General features: G+C 45.4%; 1 protein-coding gene across 2 annotated transcripts in view; it reads right to left on the bottom strand.

The window, feature by feature from the left end:
* Nucleotides 1-27,869, bottom strand: part of LOC138296817 (zinc finger protein 318-like) — a 450,875-nt gene that overhangs the window by 102,047 nt on the left and 320,959 nt on the right. For both annotated transcript variants that reach the window (XM_069236271.1, XM_069236272.1), the window contains one exon: nt 12,343-12,519. In XM_069236271.1, coding sequence (XP_069092372.1) covers nt 12,343-12,519 — 177 coding nt within the window. The remainder of the gene's footprint in view (nt 1-12,342; nt 12,520-27,869) is intronic.

Raw genomic sequence — 27,869 nt, 5'->3', positions numbered from 1 at the left:
CTGTAAATCTTGAACATGTGGTTCTGAAAATAAACTAAGAAAAGGCTTTTCAATATAAAAACCTACTGGCCTGGATTAAGTCTTTGAGTGTGTGTTCCTCATTTATTGCCTGTGTGTGTGTACAACAAACTTCTGATAAGCCTACTGCTCGACCACACTACCACAAAATAGAGCATTAGAATTATCTAATTTTGCCACTATCTTACCTCTAAGGGAACCCTTGGTCTCTGTGCACACTATTTCTTACTTTGAAATAGTATATACAGAGCCAACTTCCTACAGCACCTATTATAGGACAACCGCAAGGGGTGGGAGTTTAGGGGACTGCTTATTCTTTGATGGAGCACACCTGGTGCATGATATAGATGCCTTAAATCTATACTATTAAACTGACCTGATGCATGGACCATCACTACCACTAGGCCAGAGAAGACAATGATGATCCTGATGAATGGCATTGTACATGCTGAAACTGTTAACAGCAGTCATTTGACTTGAGATAAGATGATCCACATCCTAAATGCCATTATTTAATTATGAGAGGATCTCTGATGAAACTGGTGTAAACGTAAGGCACTCAAAGGGAAGTGTGGAGCGACTTTTGAGACTTACTCCATGTTTCTCTGAATGTTAAAACATTCACTGTTAAGCAAGCATATTTAAGCAGAGACCTAGTCAATGTAAAGGCGAAAAGAGTGTGGGGGTGCTCAGTGTGATTTAGAAAGGTGAACAACAAATCCATCAAGTGTTCTTAGCCCACATTTGCAGCATGCAACTTAAAAAACGTTTGCTGCTATTTCACAACAAAGAGGACAGCAAGTAATACTGGAGGATGCCTAAGTAGCTGAAACAGGCATTGGAAAAGCTGACGTCGCAAACTGTATGTTACACATTATACATGGGATGAGTCTTCGGTGTAATAACTTCCTCGATTTTACATACATCGCACCAGAGGGAGAGGGGCACAAGCCAGATGGGAGTTGTAGGGTTTACTTAGAATGGTTTTACATTATAGAAGGTTGCGCTTAAGAGATTTCAGGGAGTTGGTGGTTCCATTGCCTACGCTAGGAATACACTTATCATTCACAACAGGGGTGTGACCGCGTCTTCTTTAGATATTGGCAACAAGTGGGAACCCGGTCACCAACTTGCAACTGCCAGGATTTTGATTTGCCTAGTTTTGGGACTCAAAGTTTCTTCTGTGTTTCTATATTTTCCTTGATTGTGCTAAACTGTTGCCTGATTGTCTCAATGTACCAAAATTTGGAGGCAGTCTATAAATGACCAGTTGAGTATTTCGGCAATGTTCTGTGTGCAGCAGTATTACAGTGTGCGCGACACTGTGCAGAGCGTTGTTTGGTTGCCGGGCAGTGTCACATGGCGCACCATAGAAAAAAGCCAGCCCTGTGGACGATGCTTACTGTGTGCTGTGTCTGACTCTTGTATTAAATAATCAACAAGTCTGTTTTCACCATTTTGAATTTGCCCGATTTGTACTGCATATCAATAAGTAGCCTTTCGTCTTCTACTTTCTGGTAACAGTTATTTCACCACTTATTATTCTGGTATGGAGGGTATGTTAGCCCCACCTCCATTTTTATCTGAACCGTTGTGTCTTTTCTAGACTAGCAAAGGAGGAAAGAAGCATTAAAATCACATCTTGAGGAAATTGATGGCAACACCTTTATTATTTAAAAAACACACAGCCTTACTTGTCCACAATTTAGGAACTGAAGGTAGGTTTATTTTAAAAACATTACTGTAGGAAACTGTCCTACAGCTGGTGCTGGGTGGGTACCCAAAGTACTTCCACCTTATAACCAGGTCCAGGTATTTGCTCTTAGTGTCTAGAAGCCAGGCTCTCTACCGGTAGCTGTGGATGACCACCCAAGGCTTATCTAGGAGACATGCAAAATCACTGTAATCACACAGCACTTACACATGAAAAGAAAACACTCCGTTGTACAAAAAAAGGTACTTTATTTTTGGAACATATCACCACAAAATACTAGAAAGGTAACCCACCCTTGGGAGGTAAGTAATACACTAACTATATACACTAACAATCAGAAATAGACATAGAAAAGGTTAGAAAACAGTGCAAATACTAAACCAATAGTGACCCTAGGGGGAGCACAAACCATATACTGCAAAACATGGAATGCGAACAAAGGGGCCCACCCTAGGTAAGTAAAATGTGTAAAGGGGAGCTGGGAGTAAGAGAAAACCACAAAGTTAAGTAACACAGCGCCCCCACCAGCGACCAGGAATGCAGAAGTAAATTACTGGATTTCCCCAAACCACCCAAAAGGAGAAGAACAAAAAGACACCCAGAGAAGACCGCAAGAAAGACAGCAGTGGATTCCTGAAGAAATAAGACCCATAGAGAGAGGGGACCAAGTCCAAGAGTCACAGTGGAGTCCAGGAGGAGTAGGATGTATTACCCACCCAGCTGTACTTGCAAGAGTTGGTAGACGGTGATGAAGTTTAAGTTACTTATCAGTAAACCCTAGTTCTCTTCCAGGGGTATCAAAAACACTGACTATGCCCGCCCACGTGCGTCGACCCCAGAGCATATATAAACACACATGTATATGCATCAAATTAATAAGTAAAAGTAATCGTGCAGAGAATTTTAGTACATATATAGTATATACATGTGTAAGCAATTATGCAGTCTATGTTGACAAAGAGGCTAAAAATGTCTTATTTTTTGTTAAGTTTTTCTTTAATTAAACTCCTCAATTAGAGGTAAACTTTCTGCAATCAAAGAAGAGAGCATGGAAAGTGTAAACAATTCATTGTAGAAAGAAAGATGCATTGAAAATAGAGGGGCATTATTAGCCAATAGGCTGCATCCAAATTGACACAGCAGAACCAAAAAACTGGTACCGTGCCTTTAAGGCCCTGAGCACCTCCAGTATCCCACCATCCCTCAGAGGTGAGAGTGAGGTAACAGCTGGGTTACAGTTAGGTCAGTACTTTTTTACGGTGATAAGAAGAAATAGGTTAGACAAATGAAGACTGCTGTACCTCCAGAATTACGTCCGGGGAGGAGGGAGGGTTGTTTATGACTTAACTTATCCTTCTCTTCCAGGGGATCCTCATCAATAGTCATAACACTGAACAGATTAGGAAGCACACCCCATACCCCGGCGGACGGGGAGGTAGAAGCACAAGCAGTCGACTTGTCTTAGTTAAATACATTTCTTACTTTCCAGTCTCCCAGTAGGTAAGTACCTGCGTCCTCGGGGAGCTGACTGGAGACTGGGGTGGGGGGGTTGTTAGAGCATTTGGAGGGGCAAACAGGCACACAAAATACACCCTCAGCGGCACAGGGGCAGCTGGGTGCAGTGTGCTAACAAGGTGTCGAGTTTTGTACTGGAATCAATGGAGGGACCCAGGGGTCACTCTGACGATGCAGGCAGGGCACCTAGGGGGCTTCTCGCGCCAGGCACCGAATGGGCAAAGATGAGGGCCACCTGCTGGTCATAGGAAAGGAGGCCTTTGCATTATAGTGGGGAATGCTGCATTTTAAAATGTATGTTTGAGGGGCCACATTTTATCATGTGACCTGACCACAAACCATTTGCAGGTTTATTGCCTACTAAAAGTGCTGATAAGGCCAATCCTAGGATAGCAAAGCAGCAAAATCACTTTTAAGAATATGAATATGTGATAGAGTATGTACCAGGGAAACAAAATATAGAACACTGGCGTGTTTACCCCTAAGTGAAGTGGGTTTCAATGATAAGTCTGAGGATGATATTGATGTGGTTTCTGCTATGAAGAGTTTGTCAGACGTTTTTAAGAGAGCTGTATGAGAGGAGGAGGGGAGGATTGAGTTAGAGAATGGCATGGTTTTGATGCAAGTAAAAAAATTGGGTTGTGTCAAGGTGGCCCTATGTGAAAAGTTGGAGCAATCTGATTTCACTCTATACTTTCAAATTGCTCAGGAATGGACTTGTAAATAAGGATAGTTACATCATGTACATCAACTGGTGCTGCCCTATTTACAGAGGAGGGTTTTGGATCTAGCTTGCGAAGGATATGTGGGGATTTGTGCTATGAAAGAGGAGCTTTGGTGGCACTAAGTGAACAAAGCACTGGGGGTGTACATCAGGGAGATCAGAGTCTGTGCAGTAAGTGACAAAACAGGTCACTCATAAGTCCTCAGATACACCTATGGAGGTGTAATTGTTCCATGGAACAAATCAGCTTTGAACATCTCTGGTCCACAAAGTTCTTGGTGAAGCAGCACAAGAGAGAGGGATATCCTTGTTAATTGGTAACGGCTAAGGGAACGCAGTTAGTGTCTCATAAGATGATAAAGATTTTAGCTGAACTAGTATTAAGCATGTCAAAAAAGGATAAGTTACTTACCTGTAAATCCTAGTTCTATTCCAGGGCTATCCTCATCAAAGTCATAAACATTGATTATTCCCGCCCTTGTGCGGGGACCCCAGAGCATATATAAAATATACACATATTATACATGTGTAACAAACAGTCATGCAGGCTATCATGTTAAAAACAGGCTAAAATGCTTTATTTCTATGAAGTTTTTGTTAATTATTTTTTTTTTTATATTAAATACTACAATAGAGCATAAATATGTACCCAAGCTCCTAAAACTAGGCTTAGAGAAGTAAGCAGTAGCAATCTCTAGAGAAAAAATAGAAAAAACTGCATTGAAAAACAATGAAGCATTCTTAGCCAATAGGCTGCATGCAGGTTAACACAGGGGAACCATAAAAACTTTGGCACCGTGCCTTTAAGACCCTGAGCACCTCCAGTATCCCACCATGCCTCAGGGGTGAAGGAAAGGTGACAGTTGGTTCACAGTTAGGTCAGTTCTTTTTACGGTGACAATTTGTATAACTGATTCCAGACACAGTCTGTCCTGCACTTCTAGGAGACGTGCGTCCGGGGAGGAGGGTGGGTTGTTTATGACTTTGATGAGGATACCCCTGGAAGAGAACTAGGATTTACAGGTAAGTAACTTATCCTTCTCTTCCAGGGAATCCTCATCAATAGTCATAAACATTGAATAGATTAGCAAGCCCATCCCTAAACCCAGCGGACTGTCCGATAGAAGTGCAGGAATAGATATGTCTTACGCAAATAGATTTCTTAGAGAGGCCTGCCCCACTTGGGCATCCGCTCTTGCATCTGAGTCTAAACAATAATGTCTTGTAAACGTATGGACAGACTTCCATGTAGCAGCCTTACAAATCTCAGATATCGGAACATTGTTAAGGAGAGCAGCAGTAGCCGCTTTACCCCTTGTGGAATGCGCTCTAGGCCGCAGTAGTAATTGTTTATTAGCTAGCTGGTAAGTATTAACAATACAAGAAACTATCCATCTTGATATTGTTTGCTTAGATGCTGCCTCTCCTGTCCTTAAATGACCATAGTTTACAAACAAGCGGTTAGAGTGTCTAATCGATTTTGTCTTGTCCAGATAAAATTTCAGCACTCTTTTCAAGTCTAATGAGTGCAATGCTTTCTCTGCCGGAGTCTCCGGATTGGGAAAGAACGTCGGTAAAGATATGGTCTGATTAATATGGAATTCTGACACCACCTTCGGAAGGAAAGATGGGTGAGTTCGAAGAACCACTCTATTGTCATGAAAAACCGTGTACGGTTCTTTTGAAGACAAGGCCTGGATTTCACTGACCCTCCTCGCTGAAGTAATGGCCACTAGAAAAGCCGTCTTCCACGTAAGGTGTTGTAAAGAGGCCTTATGTATAGGCTCGAAAGGAGGGCCCATAAGTTTTGCCAGGACTATGTTCAGTTCCCATGGAGGAGAAGGCCTCCGAATTGGCGGAAAAACTTTCTTCAAACCCTCTAAGAAATCCTTGACTACAGGTTTTGTAAAGAAGGATTCCTGAGAAGGTGACTTGCGATAGGCTGTAATAGCAGACAAATGTACCTTAATAGATGATACCTGCAGACCGGACTTCGCTAGATGAAGCAAATAGGACAGTATGACATCCTCCTGCGCCCGTATGGGATTATGACCTTTCTGACAGCACCATATGTAGAATCTCTTCCACTTAAAAGCGTAAGAATGCCGCGTGGAAGGCCGTTTGGACTCTTTCAAGATGTTCATGCACTCCTGCGAGAGCCCTAGGTGCCCATACTGCAGGAATTCAGGAGCCAGGCTGTTAAGCTCAGAGAGGGTAGGTTGGGATGTAGAATCCTGCCCTCCATTCTGCTCAGAAGATCCGGTCTGCACGGCAGCCTCCTGTGAGGTTTTTCCGACAGGTTGAGGAGATCCGTGTACCAGAACTGTCGGGCCATTGTGGCGCTATAAGAATCATTCTGGTCCTGGATCTGTAAAGTTTGCTGATCACTGCCGGAATGAGGGGAATCGGCGGAAAAGCGTAAAGAAATATCCCTGACCAGTCGATCAACAGGGCATTCCCTCGAGATCCCGGACGGTAGAACCTGGATGAGAAGTCTGGGCATTTCTTGTTTACTTCGTCTGCGAAGAGATCCAGTTGAGGCCGACCCCATTGCGCGAAGATGTATTCTGCGACTTCGCCGTGTAGGACCCAATTGTGAACGTCCTCCAGGTGTCTGCTTAGAAAGTCTGCTTCCACGTTCTGCTGACCTGGCAGGTGAACTGCTGTAATTGACATTCCTCTGGCCAGGAGCCAATGCCATATCGCTTGGGACTCTCGCAATAGGGGTAGGGACCTCGTTCCCCCCTGTTTGTTCAAGTAATACATCGTGGTTGTATTGTCCGTCTGTATCAAGAGAGTTTTCCCCTGAATTAGTGGTATGAAAGACTTGAGAGCCAGATGGACCGCTCTGAGTTCTAGCAGATTGATGTGGTACTGCTTTTCCTTGTCTGACCACAGACCCTGCGCTTGAAAAGGACCCAAATGAGCCCCCCATCCCTGAAGAGATGCATCCGTTACTAGGGTGTCGGATGGAAGCACCTGGTGAAACGGAGCACCCACTGACAGGCGAGGTCTGTGCATCCACCATCTCAAAGACTGAAGTGCTACCGCCGGTAGCCGCACCGTGTCCTCCCAACGACCTGTTCTTTGGCTCCAGTTGGTCTCCAATGCCTCTTGGAGGGGTCTCATGTGGAGTCTGGCATTTGGGACAATAAAAATGCACAATGCCATGGAGCCCAGCAGTGATGTCACCTGTATAGGTGCGCTGGCTCTCAACAGGTCCTGGCACTTCCTGTCTATTGAGGATAGTCGTTCCTCCGAAGGATACACTTTTTGGAGTTCTGTGTTTATGATAGCTCCTAGGTAGTGAAGATTCTGCGTTGGAATCAAGGTTGACTTCTGGTAATTGACCTGAAGACCTAGAGCTTCGCAAACTCCTAGTACAATGTCCCGATGGCTTCTCGCCTGCTCCGGAGAAGAAGCCTTTAGTAGACAGTCGTCTAGGTATGGATATATGTATATCCTTTGTCTTCGGAGATGTGCCGCCACCACTGCCATACATTTCGAGAAAAACTCTTGGGGCAGATTTCAGGCCAAAGGGTAGAACTCTGAACTGGTAATGCTGTAACGCTACTCGGAAGCGCAGGAATTTTCGATGTTTGGGAGCTATCGGGATGTGAAAGTACGCATCCTGTAGGTCGATGGAGCACATCCAGTCTCCCTGATGCAGTTGAGGGAAAATCTGGTGAAGCGCTAGCATTCTGAACTTCTGCTTCCTTATGTATTTGTTCAGCAGCCGTAGGTCCAGAATTGGCCTGAAAACGCCCTCTCGACCCTTCTTTGCCACTAGAAAGTAACGGGAGTAGACCCCCTGTCCTCTGTGTGCAGGTGGAACCTTTTCTATGGCATTCTTTTTTAGGAGGGCGAGAGCCTCCTTGCGTAACAAGCTGAGATGAGATGGATTGTCTTTGGTTGGTGGCAAGCGTGGTGGAGGCTGTTTGAAAAGAAGAGAATAGCCATGTTCGACAATATTGAGCACCCATTTGTCTCTTGTGATAGAGTGCCACTCGTGAAGATAAGCTGTAATACTTCCCCCCACCGGAGTGGTGTACAGTGTCGAGGGAAGCGAGATTTCATTGCTTGGTGGGTGCTTTCGGAGTGGACTGTTGAGGTCTACTTGACCCTCGCTCCCTTGTGTTTCTCCTTTGAAAAAGAGGGCGTCCCTGTCGTTGCTGTGACCTTTGCGACCAATGAGGGGTTTGAACCCTCTGCTGGAAAGGGCGCCTGTCATACGGCCTGTAACTCCGCCTGAAATCTTTCTTTCTTTCGAGGCCCACCGCCTTCATGGTATCCACCTCGGTCTTCATGCGGGCCATCTCTTCGTCTGCATGGGCACCGAATAGAGAGTTCCCGGCAAATGGGAGATTCAGGATGCGTTGTTGTGCTTCCTGTTTCAAGCCAGTGAGCCTCAGCCAGGAAGATCTCCTCGCACAGATACCCTGTGCGTATCCATGAGCAGCCAAATCCGCCCCATCTGCTGCCGCGCTGGTAACCTGGTTGGATACCAGGCATCCTTCTTGTAGTATCTCCTGGAAATCTTGTCTGTCTTCTCTGGGCAATTTTTCTGTAAATCTACTGAGGGAGTCCCACAGAGAACGATCATACCTGCCCAGGAGCGCAGACGCACTGGAGACCTTCATTGCTGAAGCCGCTGTCCCGCATATCTTTCTCCCCAGAGAGTCTAGATGCCTGCTCTCTTTATCCGGGGGTACCGTGGATGAAGATGCCACCGAGTGGGTCTTTCGGGCGGCAGCTATGATAACAGAGTCCGGTGGCGGACCCTTTCTAAGGAATAAAGGGTCCTGTTCTGGAGCCTTGTATTTTTTGAGAATTCTAGCCGGGGCCGACTTAAGCGAGGCTGGGGCCAGAAAAGTGTCCATGGTTGGCTGCAACAAGCCAGGCACTAGAGGCAGCAACTTTTTTGACGCTGATCTCTGTTGTAGAGTCTCAAAGATGACCGATGAGGAGGTAGATGGTTCTGGAACCTCTATGTTGAGTTTCTGCGCTCCTCTTAGCAACACCTCGTTGAATGTGGTAATGTCATCCACCGGTGAGACTCTAGCAGGTGGTGAATCTGTTAGGGTGGGTGAGTAACGCCCGACAGATGAAACTGATGAAGACCAAGAGGGTGGTGATCTTCTTGACCGCGACCTGGATCTTCGTTGAGAGCGAGACCTGCTGCGAGACGCTGTAGCCGAGCGTCTAGGCCTCGCGGTCGGTTGGCGAGGAGCTGAACGAGCCCGTTCTGCCCTGGCTGTCGGTGATGGCGTTCTTGGCAGGGAGGCAGTAGGTGAATACATTCGCGAATATTGCGAATCTGGGGAGGCCGCTGGTCTTGGGACAGGTAAAACCTGTGTCGACGTCGATGGCTGTTTCGACGTCGAAGGACGCCCAGCCGGTTGCTCATGCCTCGACGTTGAGTGCCTCGACGTTGAGTGCCTTGACGTCGAACGGCGATCCTTGGACCTCGACTTGCTCGCCGTCGTGTGTCTCGACGTGGAGCGATGGGAGGTCGACGGCGGATGTCTCTCGTGCCGTCGTGGCGATTTCGACGTCGTGTGTCCTGATGTCGGGGGGCGCACAGCCTTTGGCGGCGACCGGGCACGCCGGCGATGGCTCGACATCGATCGGCGGGCTGCCGTCGACGGAGACCTGCCCCTGCTCTGATGTCCCTCCGACGCCGTTCCCTTCGACGTCAGGCGTGTCGCCGTCGACGGCGATCTATGCCGGTGAGACGGTGGTAGCGACGACGTCGACGGTGAACAAACAGGTACTTTCCTACCTGTCGACGTCGACCGGGCCATTCTCTCCTGAGAATGGCCTTCTGGCTGTCTGGGAAGTGAGGAGGACGATGTTCTTTTCCTCTCCTGAAGCCCATGTAGCCGGATCTTCTCTCTGTCTTTCAGAGTCCTCCTAGACATGTTCTTGCAGTACTTACAAGTGTCAGGGCAGTGACTCTGAGGCAGGCACACTATGCACAGAGAGTGGGGATCTGACTGGGCCTTCTTCTTCCCACAAGCAGGGCATTTGACAAAAAGTGAAGGCATTTTTCTGTCAGAAAAAACCTGCCTAGCTCAGACAAAGGTGTTATTTGTCGAGTGAAAAAAACACTTTTTTAAAGAATTTTTCTGAGAGCTCAATGCTCCAGGATCCTCTCAGAAGAAGCCGGAAAAAAGAACTGACCTAACTGTGAACCAACTGTCACCTTTCCTTCACCCCTGAGGCATGGTGGGATACTGGAGGTGCTCAGGGTCTTAAAGGCACGGTGCCAAAGTTTTTATGGTTCTCCTGTGTTAACCTGCATGCAGCCTATTGGCTAAGAATGCTTCAGTGTTTTTCAATGCAGTTTTTTCTATTTTTTCTCTAGAGTTTGCTACTGCTTACTTCCCTAAGCCTAGTTTTAGGAGCTTGGGTACATATTTATGCTCTATTGTAGTATTTAATATAAAAAAAGAAAAATTTAAAAAAAAAAACTTCATAGAAATAAAGCATTTTAGCCTGTTTTTAACATGATAGCCTGCATGACTGCAGAAGGGCGGGAATATTCAATGTTTATGACTATTGATGAGGATCCCCTGGAAGAGAAGTTCTATTTCATCTCAGGAGGAATGGTTTGGTTGATCGGTTTAATCATACTATGAAATGGCAGTTGACTTTTATTAACAAACTGGGTTCGGAAGGATGAATTTAATGAGATGTTGTGGGTACCAAGGACTAGCACTGGTGAACAACATCACTTGTGTATTTCGTTTTGTTAGGGGGAGTGGTGTGCACCAGGTTGACTCAAAATTGGTTGGGTTTGTCGTTTTTTTTTAAATTTAATCCTAAGCTATTGCAAGGTGTCTAACATGTCAGGAAACATTAAATTGAAGGGTGGCAGAGGTTTGTGGTTGGTGACAATATAAAAAAAGTTGTTGGGTAAGGATAAGATAAACTGGCTGTGCCAAATATAAGGAGTCAAATTGTAGTGCTTCCTTCCAGGCTGCAAAGGTGTGGTCTAGCAATGTGCATACGAGTGATGTTAGCGTGTGGAATAAGGAGAGAGTGGTAAGAGATCCTGATGAACAAGTTGAATTTGGATGTCAACAAATGGAAAGTGAGGTAAAGTATTCATTGCAAAATAATCGTCCTCAACATAATTGTTCTGTTTCTAAACGCTTTGAGGGTTTTACAATTTACTGAGGCTGTTTTGTCTTTTTGTATTTTCCTGCAAATGATGATATCATTTGGTTTTCCTTTTGTTTTATGTTTAACAGTTTTTATGGGGTTTATGTGTTGATTGTATTTTCGTTGTATTGTAATATTATTTGTCAAAGAAGGGATATATGTAGGGTCTCCATGGAATGTTATGTTATAGAAGGTTGCACTTTGGGGGTTCAGATGGTGACGGTTAGAGGACACAGTGCAGTGATGTGTTGGTGGTAGCATTGCCTACACCGGAAATAATCTTAATTAGGATTCACAATGGCTCTGTGGCTGTACTCAACAGGAGCGAAGGACGGGGAAAATTAAAAGCGAGGGCACATCTAACAAACTAGCAGCACACCACTATGAGGAGAAAACATCTCCCTCAAAACACGTTTCAAACTCGTTTGACATGGACAATTGCATGACTGTTTGTAGAAACAAAAATCAACATTAAGGCATTATTTCATTTAAAAATAACCCACCCAGGCCTAGTGTAAAGATATAAAATAAGTCAAATCTGAGACATTTGTGTGATAAAGAAGGAAATAACTTGGGTGCAAAGCTTGACAACGTGAAGAGGTGAGCCACACACCAGAGCACAAGTTCACATGTGCCATGATTGCTCTAAGAGTTTTGCTATCACAACTTACCAGCGTGTCATGTCCCCCCTCATGCGGGCTTAAATTCTCATAAAATGACAATTGGCGAGTTCCATACAACAGTGGTGTGCCTAACAATGATGCCGTTTTTAAATACAATATAATAAGTGCCTGCCAAATACTCAAGGCAACGCACTGCTGGATACACTTAAAACAATTAAATATTTCCTTTAAAAGTGTATATTAGCTACCATCAAACATACCTAGTCTCTAGGTGTTTGTACAAAATAGGATAGGAGATACAGTCCAAAAGTAAACTATTTGTTAATAGGTGAAATTTCTTTCTAGGCCTCATGTTGTAGAAGCTGATTAAACTGGCTGTCTTCACTGGACTTGAGAACTGTAAACTGCACTCAAACTGCAAAAGAATGAAAATCACTTGCATGGCAAGCATAATATGCATGTAGGAAATCAGTGCGGGCATTCCTGGTCAAATACTGGGTCTAGGTGACATCAGTACAAACTAGCTTGCATCACTTGTTAAAAGTCTAAGAAATGATAAAGAACATGAAAGCTATACATACCTGTCTATGTCTCCTATTGTGCATGTGAGTGAAGTAATCATACAAGTTGGCACAGATAGCATTGCAGTCTTTGCACCAGTGGCTTCCTCCATCACAAAACTCATACATATTTGCTAGGGACGCAACGGATTTAGATGGTTCTGCAGACTTGCGTTTATCAGCGATTGTTTTTGCACCCTAAATAGAAACATAGAAATATACCTCTGTCAGAAGGATTATCAATATGTACTGAAGGGGCACAGAATATTATTCAAAGTGATACTGTATCTGCTGCAAGGAGCTTGAAATCAGATTGCTGGATCAAATGGCTGCATATCAGTAAGGACACTTACTGAAAATGCTGCATCGCAAAGCTGTTCTGCTTACAAAGACCTCAAACCCAAATTGTTCTGAAAGAAACTCTACTCGAGTGGCTATCTATTCCCTCATAGCCATTTGAACTTAGACCATCTTTGTTCCATTGTATACAAGCGTTTGTTAATAAAACAATGTCAGCACATAGCAGTCTAACGACTATCAAAAGCAAGAGTGCCAAGGTTCAAAGTGCACACTTTCAAAAATGAAATTCTACCCTCTTCCCATTTTGATTTTTGTACTAATTCCCAGAATCTTGAATACATAGCATAGCAATGCTATCACAATGGACGAAGAAGTAGTGAAGGCAAGTAGATAACCAAAATAGATTCTGAATGAGTGAATATGTAAACTTGGCATCATTCAGGATGTCGCAATATGCATTGCCAATTCAGTTGCAGTGATTGCAAATTAAATCATTAAACATGGATTTATGTAGAAAACTGATATGCCACTGGTACCTTTTTATCCTTAGAACCTCGGTTGATAATCAGTATAGTTGTATGTGGTTCTGATGAAATTAGTTAAAAGTATGTTGCTTATTTACTGAGAGGCCACACAGTTGCCTCCTACAACAACTGTTCCTTTATGTAAAGGACATAGAAAAATGAACACGAGGGTCAGAAATAGCTTCCAAATAAATGTACGGTCTCTTATTTCACAAAGGTTCATAGCTTGAATGAAACATTTATTAAACAAAAAATGTAGTGTTTCATGGAAAGTGACAAAGTGCTTGTGCATTGTGTGGAAATGCCTCAACAAGGAAAACATTACTTACCCTGTAAGCATATGTTTGTGGCATGTAGTGCTGTAGACTCACATGCTTTGCATACTCCTGCCATCTAGTGTTGGGTCCGTAAAAGTGCAAGTCGTTTTTCTTCTAAGAAGTCTTTTGAATCTTGTGGTAGAGTAACTCCTCCTCTTGGTGCTAATGGGCATGGGCATTGACGTCATTGTCAGTTTTTTTTTTTTCCAACATGCAGGTATGAATGGAGTGCAGATTAAGTATAAGTAAAGAGATGTCCATATAAATAGGAATGTAAATGAAATACACAAGTGTCTGGGGCGGAGGGTGGGCACACGTGAATCTACAGCACTACATGCCACAAACAGATGGTTACTGGGTAAGTAACATTTTCTGTTTGGTGGCATGTTTGGCTGTAGATACACATGCTTTGCATAGACTGTAAAGCAGTACCCTCCAAAAGCGGTGGCTAACCTGTGGGTGTTGCAGTTATTTGGAAAAGTCTGCGTAGCACTGACGGACTGACAGTGTGTTGGAATGCTGAAATATACACACAATAGCCTTTAGTAAAGGTGAGTGGTGTAGACCATGTAGCTGCTTTGCATATATCAGCTATAGGTATATTACCAAGGAAAGCCATTGAAGCCCCTATTGTGTGACTATAATGTGCTCTAGGAGATGAAGGTAGAGTTTGTTTGACTTTAATGTAACATGTTTGTATGCATGCAAATATCCACCTAGCAATAACTGATTTAGAAATGGCCTTTCCTTTATGAGGGGGCAAAAAGGCAACAAAAAGTGTTTGGGTTTGCAAAATTGTTTAGTTCTGTCAATGTAATACATAAGAGCTCTTTTAATGTCTAAAGTATGACGAGCCCTTTCTGCAACTGATTGAGTGACGAATGAACACAGGTAATTCCACTGACTGGTTATGGTGGTAGTGGGAGACCACCTTTGGAAGGAATTTTGGGTTTCTGTGAAGTACTACCCTAGCTCTATGTAGCTGGAAGAAAGATTCTTCTAAGATTAGTGCCTAGCGCTCACTGACACACGAGAGAAGTGATGCCAGTGAGAAAAGCAACCTTACAAGATAGAAATTGGAGTGATAAATTATGTAGTGGTTCGAACAGAGGATCGATAAGTCTTGCGAGAATAAAGATTCTATGCAGGTGCTGGTGGAATTTCACTTACAAGACCTTACATGAAGGCTTTAAAGACTGGTATTTTAAACAAAGACCAATATTGTCTGTTTTGAAGATAGGCAGCAACTGCTGCTAAATGTAAACGTATGGATGTGAATGCAAGGCCAGAGCATTGTAAATGTAGTAGTTAACAAAATGTTTTGCGTTGTTCCGTTAAATGGATTGATACTCTTATTTGCTGCGTAACATGCTCTTGTAGTGGGTTTGCATGCTTCTTTAAGGATGGCCAGACAACCAAACTATGACCCCAGGAATCAAATTGCTAGATTGAGTTTGTTGGGATTTAGGTGCCTGATTTCTCCATGGTTCTGAGTGAGAAGGTCCAGGCTGAGGGGAAGTTTCTCGTGAGGAACTACTGATACTTCAAGAAGGGCTGGGAACCAGGGCTCTCAGGCCCATGTGGGAGCCACTAGTATTAGTGTGAGGTAAGACTGTCAGAGGTTTGAACCAGAAATGGAGAAGGAGAGGCGGTAAAGAGTAGGCAAACATCCGTGACAGTTCATTCATGAAGCATTGCCTTTGGAGCTGGGGTGTGGGAACCTGTAGGTAAAGACTGGGCATTTTCTGTTGCCCGCTGTTGCGAACAGATAGGCAGGATAGCTGTAGGAAATGCACCACCCCGCCTCCTGTCCGCCCCCACCCCTGTAAATAGTACATAGTTGTCATGTTCAGATCAAGACACTCTGCTGATCAGCGAGTGAGTGAATACTTTCAATGCTGGGTGAACATCTAGAAGCTAGTTGATGTTGAGACCCCAGAGTTTGGTATCCCAGAGACCTTGTACTGTGAAACAGGCCCTTTCAGCACAAAGTGCAGGGTGCAAGTTCCTATTTGTGAGAGCACCCCTGCATGATCAGAGGTGCCCCTACTAACTTCAGTTCCAATGCACTAGACTTTGTAAGTGCGGGAACCCATTTTACCCATGTACTGGCCACTGTGGTCCAGCTACATAATAGTAACTACGAACCTAGGCATGTTTGGTATCAAACATGTCAGAATCATACCCCAATACTAATGGCAACATTGGTGGCATGATTCTTCCATGCACTTTGGCGGCTCCTTAGAGGACCCCCTACTACTGCTCCTAGCATTCTTCCAAGGTTTGTGAGCAGCCCACGCTGCTGCAGTCCCTCAGACAGGTTTCTGCCCTCCTGCTGCTTGACCGGCTTAACCCATTCGCTGCCAGGCCTTTTCCCCCTTAGGTGCCAAGCCATTTTTTGGCTATTTGGGGCAGTTTGCGCTCAGGCCCTCATAACTGTCCACATAAGCTACTCACGCCAAAAATGCGTCCTTTTCCCCCCCCCAACATTCTAAGGATTTTAGAAGTGCCCAGACTTTGTGGGTTCCCCTAAAGGAGACCAAGAAAATAACCAAAATACAGCAAAAAGTTTTTTTTTTTTTTTTAAATGGGAAAAAAGGGCTGCAGAAAGCGGCTTGTGGGTTATTACCTGAAAATGGCATCAACAAAGTGTTGGCGGTGCTAAAATCACCATCTTCACAGCTTTCAGGAACAGGCAGACTTGAATCAGAAAACCCAATTATACAACACAATTTTGGGATTTTACTGGGACATACCCCATTTGTACTAGTTTTTGTGCTTTCAGCCTCCTCCCAGTTAGTGGCAGAAATTGGTGTGAAACCAAGGCTGGATCCCAGAGAGCTAAACATTTCTGAAAAGTAGACAAAAGTCTGAATTCAGCAAGGGGTAATTTGTGTAGATCCAACAATTGTTTCCTACAGAAAATAACAGCAGAGATAAAGAAAAATATTGAAATTGAGGTGAACAAAATGAGCCATTTTTTCTCCACGTTTTACTCTAAACTTTTTCCTGCAATGTCAGATTTATTAAAGCTATATACCATTACGTCTGCTGGACTCTTCTGGCTGCGGGATATATAGGGCTTGTAGGTTCATCAAAAACCCTAGGTACCAAGAGCCAATAAATGAGCTGCACCTTGAAATGGGTTGTCATTCTAAACCGGGTATACAGCAATTCATTTGCTGAAATATAGAAAGTGAAAAATAGGTATCAAGAAAACCTTTGTATTTCCAGAATAGGAACAAGATAAGGTGATGAGAAGCAGTGGTTATTAGAACATCTCTAAATTCCGGGGAGACCATATTAGCATGTGAGTTACAGGGCATTTCTCAAATAGACGTCTTTTTTTTACACACTGTCTTACATTTGGAAGGAAGAAATGTAGAGAAAGACAAGGGGCAATAACACTTGTTTTGCTATTCTGTGTTCCCGCAAGTCTCCCGATAAAAATGGTACCTCACTTGCATCGGTAGGCCTAATGCTCGCGACAGGATATGCAACATGGACACATCACATTTTTACATTGAAATCTGACATGTTTTTTGAGAAGTGCCTAGCTGTAGATTTCGGCCACTAGCTCAGCCGGCACCCAGGGAAACCTACAAAACCTGCGCATTTTTGAAAACTAGACACCTAGGGGAATCCAAGATGGGGTGACTTCTGGGGATCTGACCAGGTTCTGTTACCCAGAATCCTTTGCAAACCTCAAAATTTGGCCCAAAAAACTTTTCCATCATTTCGGTGACAAAGTTCTGGAATCTGAGAGGAGCCACAAATTTCCTTTCACCCAGCATTCCCTCGAGTCTCCAGATAAAAATGGTACCTCACTTGTGTGGTTAGGCCGAGTTCTCGTGAAAGGAAATGCCCCAAAACACTATATGGACACATCAAAATTCTCAAATACAAACTACCAGTTTTTTTTGTTTTTTTTTCGGGGGTTTGGTGGGGGTGGAGACGGACTTTGTTAAAATGTTAATAAGCTATTTTAAAAGTGGACTCAGTTAAAATATCAACAGTTCCTGGTTTCAGGTAAGTAACACACTTACAAGTCTCAGCTCCTGGGCATAGGCAGCCCACCGTTGGGGGTTCAAGGCAACCCCAAAGTTACAACACCAGCAGCTCAGGGCAGGTCAGGTGCAGAGGTCAAAGAGGTGCCTAAAACACATAGGCACCTATGGAGAACAGGGCTACTCGGTTCCATTCCGCCACTAAGGGGTGTGTGTTGGGGGGGGGGGGGGGGGAACACAAGTAGGCACACAACACACACACCAAGCGGCCCAGGGGCGGCCGGGTGCAGTGTGCAAAGCAGGCGTCGGGTTTTAGATAGGATTCAATGAAGGGACCCGGGGGCCACTCGAACGGTGCAGGCAGGCACAGGGGGCTTCTCGAGACAGCCACCACCTGGGCTAGGCAGAGGGCCGCCCGGGGTCACTCCTGCACTGAGGTTAGGTTCCTTCAGGTGCAGTGCATGGTCCAGGCGTCGGGTCCCTTGTTACAGGCAGTCACGGTCAGGGCCTGAAGACCTAGATGTAAGGAAATGCCTCCTTGGCATGGTTGCCCCCTGACTTTTTGCCTTTGCTGATGCTATGTTTACAATGTTTACAATTGAAAGTGTGCTGAGGCCTGCTAACCAGGCCCCAGCACCAGTGTTCTTTCCCTAACCTGTACTTTTGTATCCACAATTGGCAGACCCTGGCATCCAGATAAGTCCCTTGTAACTGGTACTTCTAGTACCAAGGGCCCTGATGCCAAGGAAGGTCTCTAAGGGCTGCAGCATGTCTTATGCCACCCTAGAGACCTCTCACTCAGCACAGACACACTGCTTGCCAGCTTGTGTGTGCTAGTGAGAACAAAACGAGTAAGTCGACATGGCACTCCCCTCAGGGTGCCATGCCAGCCTCTCACTGCCTATGCAAGTATAGGTCAGTCACCCCTCTAGCAGGCCTTACAGCCCTAAGGCAGGGTGCACTATACCATAGGTGAGGGTACCAGTGCATGAGCATGGTACCCCTACAGTGTCTAAACAAAACCTTAGACATTGTAAGTGCAGGGTAGCCATAAGAGTATATGGTCTGGGAGTTTGTCAAACACGAACTCCACAGCACCATAATGGCTACACTGAAAACTGGGAAGTTTGGTATCAAACTTCTCAGCACAATAAATGCACACTGATGCCAGTGTACATTTTATTGTAAAATACACCACAGAGGGCACCTTAGAGGTGCCCCCTGAAACTTAACCGACTGTCTGTGTAGGCTGACTAGTTCCAGCAGCCTGCCACACTAGAGACATGTTGCTGGCCCCATGGGGAGAGTGCCTTTGTCACTCTGAGGCCAGTAACAAAGCCTGCACTGGGTGGAGATGCTAACACCTCCCCCAGGCAGGAGCTGTAACACCTGGCGGTGAGCCTCATAGGCTCACCCCTTTGTCACAGCCCAGCAGGGCACTCCAGCTTAGTGGAGTTGCCCGCCCCCTCCGGCCACGGCCCCCACTTTTGGCAGCAAGGCTGGAGGGAACAAAGAAAGCAACAAGGAGGAGTCACTGGCCAGTCAGGACAGCCCCTAAGGTGTCCTGAGCTGAGGTGACTAACTTTTAGAAATCCTCCATCTTGCAGATGGAGGATTCCCCCAATAGGGTTAGGATTGTGTCCCCCTCCCCTTGGGAGGAGGCACAAAGAGGGTGTGTACCCACCCTCAGGGCTAGTAGCCATTGGCTACTAACCCCCCAGACCTAAACACGCCCTTAAATTTAGTATTTAAGGGCTACCCTGAACCCTAGAAAATTAGATTCCTGCAACAAGAAGAAGGACTGCCTAGCTGAAAACCCCTGCAGAGGAAGACCAGAAGACAACAACTGCCTTGGCTCCAGAAACTCACCGGCCTGTCTCCTGCCTTCCAAAGAACTCTGCTCCAGCGACGCCTTCCAAAGGGACCAGCGACCTCTGAATCCTCTGAGGACTGCCCTGCTTCGACGACGACAAGAAACTCCCGAGGGCAGCGGACCTGCTCCAAAAAGACTGCAACTTTGTTTCAAGAAGCAGCTTTAAAGAACCCTGCAACTCCCCGCAAGAAGCGTGAGACTTGCAACACTGCACCCGGCGACCCCGACTCGGCTGGTGGAGAACCAACACCTCAGGGAGGACCCCCGGACTACTCTACGACTGTGAGTACCAAAACCTGTCCCCCCTGAGCCCCCACAGCGCCGCCTGCAGAGGGAATCCCGAGGCTTCCCCTGACCGCGACTCTCTGAAACCTAAGTCCCGACGCCTGGAAAAGACACTGCACCCGCAGCCCCCAGGACCTGAAGGACCGGACTTTCACTGCAGAAGTGACCCCCAGGAGTCCCTCTCCCTTGTCCAAGTGGAGGTTTCCCCGAGGAAGCCCCCCCTTGTCTGCCTGCAGCGCTGAAGAGATCCGTTGATCTCTCATAGACTAACATTGAAAACCCGACGCTTGTTTCTACACTGCACCCGGCCGCCCCCGCGCCGCTGAGGGTGAAATTTCTGTGTGGGCTTGTGTCCCCCCCGGTGCCCTACAAAACCCCCCTGGTCTGCCCTCCGAAGACGCGGGTACTTACCTGCAAGCAGACTGGAACCGGGGCACCCCCTTCTCTTCATTCTAGCCTATGCGTTTTGGGCACCACTTTGAACTCTGCACCTGACCGGCCCTGAGCTGCTGGTGTGGTGACTTTGGGGTTGCTCTGAACCCCCAACGGTGGGCTACCTTGGACCAAGAACTGAACCCTGTAAGTGTCTTACTTACCTGGTAAAACTAACAAAAACTTACCTCCCCCAGGAACTGTGAAAATTGCACTAAGTGTCCACTTTTAAAGTAGCTATTTGTGAATAACTTGAAAAGTATACATGCAATTGAAATGATTCAAAGTTCCTAAAGTACTTACCTGCAATACCTTTCAAATGAGATATTACATGTAGAATTTGAACCTGTGGTTCTTAAAATAAACTAAGAAAAGATATTTTTCTATAACAAAACCTATTGGCCTGGAATTGTCTCTGAGTGTGTGTTCCTCATTTATTGCCTGTGTGTATGTACAACAAATGCTTAACACTACTCCTTTGATAAGCCTACTGCTCGACCACACTACCACAAAATAGAGCATTAGTATTATCTCTTTTTGCCACTATCTTACCTCTAAGGGGAACCCTTGGACTCTGTGCATGCTATTCCTTACTTTGAAATAGCACATACAGAGCCAACTTCCTACAGGGAGCATATCTTGAAGTGTGACCATATGAAAATGTTCTGATATAATGTAATGATTTAAATGTCAGATCTATGAATAGTCTTAGAGAGCCATCTCTCCTGGGTACAAGAAAGTAAAGGGAATACACTCTGGTTCCTTGAAGTTGAATAGGAGGTTGTTCTCTTACCCAGTTTGTAGTAAAGACTGTATTTTTTGTTTGAGGTGAGTGATGTGATTCTGTTTAAGTTTGTGACAACAAGGCTGGGTGTTTGGAGGTGTGGAACTGAGCTCCAGACAGTAACCATGTTGGATAATAACAAACACTCATTGAACTGTTGTAATTTGTTTGCCAATTTTGGAGAAATAACTGAAGGCGGGAAGCTGGAATAAGTCAGTGTTTAGAGACAGTGGTGGAGGATTGAGGGGAGCGTGTTTTACATCTACCCCTGTAATTGATTCCCATATATGTACACCTGTAAAAACCTCTGTGTGAGGATGTGTGTGGCTGACCTTTATTGTATGATGATGTTTCACCTGAAGATTTAGAGGTTGGCTTGTATTGTGGCCTACGAAAAGCACGACGAGAAGCAGGAAGATGGAGGGTGCCCATGGATTTTGCCACCTCATTGTCCTTTTTCATCTTTTCTAGTGCCTAATCTACTTGGAGACCAAAAAGATGCTCTTTATCAAATGGAACATTTAATATTGTTTGTTGTACCTCTTGTTTGAATCTGGAAATATGTAGCCATGCAAATTGGCTTAAAAGGACACTGGTATTGATAGCTCTGGCTGCTATGGGATACAAGTCCAAAGCACAGCGTTTGGAACTGTTGTAAATTAACTGTCCCTCATTAATAATTTCTTGTCCTCTTCTGTGCTCCTTTGGGAAGTACTGGAGTAACTGCTCCATTTCGTCCCAATGGACACGATCATATCTTGCCAGGAGTGCCTGCATATTGGCAATACACCAGTGATTTGCCGCCTGAGCAGTCACTCAGTTGCCAGAGGTGTCAATGAGTTTACTCTCCTCATCAGGTCGTGGAGCATCTGGAGCAGCTTGGGAATTAACTCTTCCTAGCATTTGACACAACCAGAGTCTGCTGGAATTTGACCCTTGATATATAGCTAGGGCCTGTGGGCGAAGCCTTGTATTTTTTTTATCCACTCCTGGGGTAATAATACAGGCTCAGGTTGGGTCTTAAAATATATTGTCAGCATGTCTTAACATGCCATTCAGCATAGGGAGGTACTGCGTAGACTTATGTGCGGCAGAGTCTCAATAAAAACAATCATCCTCAATAGGATCCTTTAGGGAGAGGTACTGGTGGAATGTAGCTGCCCTTCCCACTCGTTCTCGAAAAGAAATAAGTTACTTACCTGTAACTGTAGTTCTCCAGTATTGGAAGCTTTCATAGATTCACATGCTTGAATTCTTCCCCGTAGGAATATACAAACTAGGCCTGAAAAGACATGGCCAAGGCCTCAATAGAGTAACCTATCACAGTAATTTTGTAAAATAGACCCAACTTCAAATTTGAACCAATCAGATTGCCTCACCCCTTAGGACCCCCTGTGAGGAGCTGCCTTCCCTCAGATTTTCCGAGCATAAGTGCTGTAATAATGAAAAACACTGGGAAAAGAGAGAAAGTGAGCTCCTCCGGGGGAGGCGGGTGGGTCGCATGTGAATCTATGAAAGCTTCCAATAATGGAGAACTACAGTTACAGGTAAGTAACTTATTTCTTACTCCAGTATTGGAACTTTCATAGATTCACATGCTTGAATAAGACTAGCAAGCAGTAACCAACGCATTTTCTGTATTGATGAACACTGTTCATCTCATCATAAGATATCGTTCGCATTAAAAGAGGTAAATGCAAAGCAATAAAAGTTAACCCTCTGAAACATAAATGAATATGCTTAAGAGGTACGTTAATATTTAACAGAAAATGTGATATTGTATCAGAAGCGGATGGTGGGAAAACAAAAGCTCACCTTATCGGAAAAATGCCTAAGGACTGCTTGACCCACCGCTGCATTTCGTAGCGCCTTAGCATCCAGACAGTAATGCTTCGTGAAGGCGTGTGTCCTTCTCCACGTCGCTGCTCGACAGATGTCCGGCAGTGACACACCAGAGAAGAGCGCACAGGATGTACAGACTGCCCTGGTAGAATGCGCACGTACTCTGGCATCCAGGGGTCGACCAGCCCTTTGATGGCAAAAGGCTATTGCGCTTGAGATCCATTTAAAAATAGTCAGTTTAGCAACAGGATGCCCTCTTCTGGGTGCACTAAATGCAAACAGTTGATTTGATTTCCGGATCGAGGATGTTCGCTGCAGATAAAATTTAAGGCATTGTTTGACATCAAGGGAATGCAACAATCTTTCTGCTCCAGTCTGAGGCTGTGGAAAGAAAGTCTTTAGCACCACTGGCTCATTAATATGGAAGTCTGACAGCAATTTGGGGATAAACATAGGGTTTGTCCGTAGGATGACTATCATCAGCAAATCTCATGAAAGGTTCCTGTATGGTAACTGCTTGGATCTCGCTTACTCGGCGAGCAGATGTTAAAGCCAAGAGGAGTGCAACCTTCCAGGAGAGATACTTAATGTCTGACTTCTGAATGGGCTCGAATGGCTCCTTCATTAGTTGAATCAGGACTGTATTTAGCTGCCAAGCTGGAGGCGGTGCTCTGACTGGAAGAAAAGATCGGAACCGATCTTTCATGAATTGCTTGATAAGCCTATGAGACCAGAGGGAAGGTCCATTAGAAAGCCATCTATATCTGGAGATAGCAGCCAGGTGAACTTTAATAGATGCATGCGCGAGACCTGATCGCGCCAGATGAAGATATGGTAAAACCTGGTCTGGAGCAGATGTAAGCGGATGAATGCCATTAGGAACACACCATAAACAAAACCTTTTCCATTTTAATCTGTATGTTTTACAAGTGCTATCAGCACGTGCTTTAGCTAAATGAGTTTTGCAGTCATTAGGAATATTCAAATGGCCGAACTCATTTTACTCAGGAGCCATGCACATAATCTGAGAGTCTTGGAATCCGGATGCCTGACTTGGCCCTGGCTGATGGTTAGTAGCTCCGGTATAGGTGCAAACCTGATGGAAGGACTCGAGGACAGCAACAGAAGTTCTGTGTACCCCGGTTGACGTGGCCAGGCTGGAGCAATTAGGATTATCTAGAAGGGTTCCGATTTGATCTTGCTAATGACTCGCAGAAGTAGAGGTATCGGAGGAAAAGCGTAAGCATAAATCCCTGACCATGCTATTGAAAGGGCATTTCCCCACGACCCTGGTTGGTGATGCCAGCTTTCATGAAACCGGCCTTTCGCGTTCCGGGACGTCGCTAACCGGTCCAGATTTGGTTTTCCCCACCTGAGAAATATTGCATCCAGTGCCCTCTGATTCAGCTCCCACTCGTAGGAAGATGTGCCGAGCCTGCTTATTGAGTCTGCTGGGTTGTTGCTCACTCCCGGAAGATGTTCTGCTCGTATGTGCACTGAATGTTGAATGCACCAGCTCCAAATGGTTTGAGCTTCTCTGGACAGCAGATGAGACAGAGTCCCTCCTGGTTTGTTGATGTAGTGCACGGCGGTCGTATTGTCTGTTGGGACAAGCACCGATGAGCCACATATTCTTGGCAGATAAGCTGCAATGCCAGGTACACAGCTCTGAGCTCAAGGAGGTTGATGTGAAGAGTAGCATGAGAAGGGGGCCACCTGCCACTCACTTGAAGACCTTGAAGACATGCACCCCATCCCACCATCGAAGCATCCGTTGTTATGGTAAAACGGAGGGACCTGAGCTAAGAATCCTAAACCATTGAAGATGTTTGTCGGTGTTGACCACCAATTGAGGGAGTCGACGATCCTTGCTGTTATCTGTATGATGTCCCCGAAGGAACCTTGTGTCTGTTACAACTGTTTGTCAAACTCTTCTTGTAAAGGGCGCATCCGAAGGAGACAGTGGGGAACTAGATTGATACAGGACGACATCATCCCCAGTAATGATTTGAACTTTCTTACTGAAAGAAACTTTCTTTTCCAAATTGTATCTGCTAGGGTAACAAGTTTGAGTTGTCATTTCTCAGCTGGGAACGCCTTTGCTTGAGTCGTGTCCAGTATATCTCCCAGGAAAACTATTCTTCTGATAGGCTAAAGATGGGACTTGTTTCGACTGAGAGTGAGACCTAGTTGTTGGAATAGGCGTAATTTTGTCTTGAGAGAGAGTGGCGTAGAGAGTGGATGTCGGAAGACTTCAGTTACCAGTTGTACAGATATGGGAATACCTGGTGTTTGAAGTGCCTCAGATACGCTGCAACAGGGGCTAAGCCTTTTGTGAAAATCCGGGGAGCGGATTAGAGTCCGAAAGGTAGCACCTTGAATTGAAAGTGCCGCCCAGCTACCATGAAACTTAAGAATTTCTGGTGTTTGGGGTGAATGGATATGTGGAAGTAGGCATCCTGCAGATCTAGGGAAGCCATGAATTCCCCTATGTTGTGAAGTTGCAAAACATCCTTCAGTGTTACCATGTGGAAGGATTGCTTCTTTAGATATTTGTTGAGCTCCCTGAGATCCAGGATGGTTCTCCACAAACAAGCTTTCTTACTGATGAGGAAGAAGCAAGAATAGAAACCGCTTCCTTTTTGAGAATAAGGCACTACCTCTATCGCCCCTTTGGATAACATGACATCTATTTCCAGAAGGAGACGATGCAGATGTTGACGTGCCCGGGAAGGCGGAGTCTCGGGGGGGATGCAAGTGAACTATAGCAGATGACCATAATTTATTATGACCAGAACCCACTTGTCGTTTGTGATCTTACGCCAACGTTGCAGGTGAGGTGTCAAAGAAGGAGAGGTAGCAGGCCCCTGGAGGCTGTCATTGCCTGCGGAAGGTGTCAGATTGTCTCCTCGACTTCCCTCTAGGAGGAGGGCTGTTGTATGCCACCGACAGAGGTGGTCTCTGATGGTTTTGGGGTCTGGAAGACTGGTATTGAGAGGAATAAGTTGGATACCTGAATGATTGGTAACCACCTTGAAAGGAACAGTGGCCTCTACCTCTGGATCCTCGAAAGGGTGTGCACTTATACTGCAGTGATCCTAAAGACCTGGAAGTATCTGTCTGCTTTGATTGCCTGAAGAGCATCATCCACATGTTTACCAAAAAGATCTTGCCCATCATAAGGGAGGTCAAGGATCTTTGTTGGGACATCCGGTCTAAAATTTCTGGCCTTAAGCCACCTTTGGTGCCTTAAGACAGCTGAACCAGCCAGTAGCCGAAACCCCATAGCAGCAATGTCCGAAGCACAGTCAACCTCTGCAGACGTGCGTGGACCTTCAATGAGAATCTTTATCTTCTGGATTCCAGCAAGTCGGAAGCGATAATCGACTGAGTGTGAAATGTCCGACCATAGCTGCCTGTCATATCTGCCCAGGAGCGCCAGGGAATTTGCAGCACGGACCACAATAGAAGACATGGAAGAAAATCTCTTTCCAATGTTGTCAAGGTGCCTACCATCCTTGTCTGGCGTTGCAGATAGAGGTGCTGAAGGGTTTCCAGAGCGTCGCTGGGCAGCTTGAGAAACCACTGAATCTAGTTTTGGATGACCCACCAAGCAAGCAGGGACATCCTCTGTTGCTTTATATTTCTTATCCAGCTTTGGCAACACCTCTGGTACCGTTGCGGGGTTCCGCATAATTTTTAATCCCCGTTTCCATACATGATTTATAATAGGGATTGCTCTGACTACTTTCTTATGCGGCTCTTTAAAGTCATAAGAAGCAATCCTGCTGTGAGGATGGCATTTGGAGCTCAAAACGTGCAGCCGCTGTTTCTAATAGATTATGAAAAGATCCAATATACTCTGGCAGGGATTAAACTGCAGTTTGCTACGGTGAGGGGGGTGCCAGGAGTACATAATCATGCCATTCACCCTGCTCCAAGAGAACTACTTCTACAGCCGCTTCATCTGGCTTGGGCTTGTGGACTCTGTGGAGCTTGAGGAGGTATTTGCGGTGCAGCAGGAAGAACTGGTAGAGGTACCGGAGTACATTGTGCAGTAACCACGGGTGTAGGATCTCTTGCCGACTGAGGATGGAAGCGCTCCCTATAATCCGCCAGCATGGCCTGTAGGTCAGAAACAAGACCAGAAGGCAAGCACACCATTCCTTGTTGTTGGTGCTGTGGGACTATATCATAATAATGCTGATTATAATAGGAGTCATCATCAGAGTACTCCTGAAATTTAACATGCAACTGGGATGGACTCCTGGCTACTCCAAACAATGCGTCTTGATCTGATTCTTCATCATCATCGGCAAAAGTCTTGACACCTTGCTTGGTGATGCGACAGACGGTGTCAAATGAGTCTTGGAAAGCCTCTTGAGAGGAGTATGCTCCGCAGATTGATATTATGGCAATGTTGATGGTCTCTGCCACTTTGCTGGAAACATTTTGATAATCGACGAGAAAAAAACTGTTGTCGTCGACGGAGGCATCGACGATATCGTTGTCACTGGAAACGTCGACGGGGTGGTTGACGACGATAGTACCGTCGAAGGGAGCGCCGTGGTGAGATCAATCGGCGATGGGAGTGTCGTCGACGAGAATAGCGTTGACAAAATGGGGTGTCCTGTCGACGAGGATGATAGCATCGTCGACGAGGATCCTGCAGCCGCTGCCATTGACATTGAAAGAGTGACTACAACCAGCGTCACTGATGAAATAGTCAGTCATCAACGAGAGTACCGTTGACGATGGCGCTGTCGGCGGTGCTGAACTTGGTTTCTTTAACTTGTGGTGAACCTTAGGCGGTGGGGTAGCGAGTTCAGAAAGTCTTTTTGGATTATTTTTTTGAAGCATTCTGTGCCTGTTTTCTTCCTCTGCGGAGAGGTAGGACTTTTAGAAGATGTCCCAGCTGATTTTTGTGCCATTTTCTTAGGTGGCTCTTGAATATCCAAGCCCTCCTGCTTTCTTTTAACAGGTGTTTTAGGAGCAGAAATAGAGGAGGAGGCACTATCCTCATCAGAGGCTGAGTGGGCAGTCCTACCTCTCTGAAGCCACAACAGCAGACAACCCTCTCTGTCTTTCAAAGTCTTTGTAGAGAATTTTCTCCGTATTTTGCAGTCCTTTGTTTTATGGCTGGGATATAAGCAGTAAATGCATTACTCATATGGATAATCCACA

The sequence above is a fragment of the Pleurodeles waltl genome, chromosome 5 (assembly GCF_031143425.1).
Source record: "Pleurodeles waltl isolate 20211129_DDA chromosome 5, aPleWal1.hap1.20221129, whole genome shotgun sequence".
NCBI classification, from domain to species: Eukaryota; Metazoa; Chordata; class Amphibia; order Caudata; family Salamandridae; genus Pleurodeles; species Pleurodeles waltl.
The sequence above is the reverse complement of the archived record's forward strand: the minus strand, read 5'-3'. Positions and strand labels throughout refer to the sequence as shown.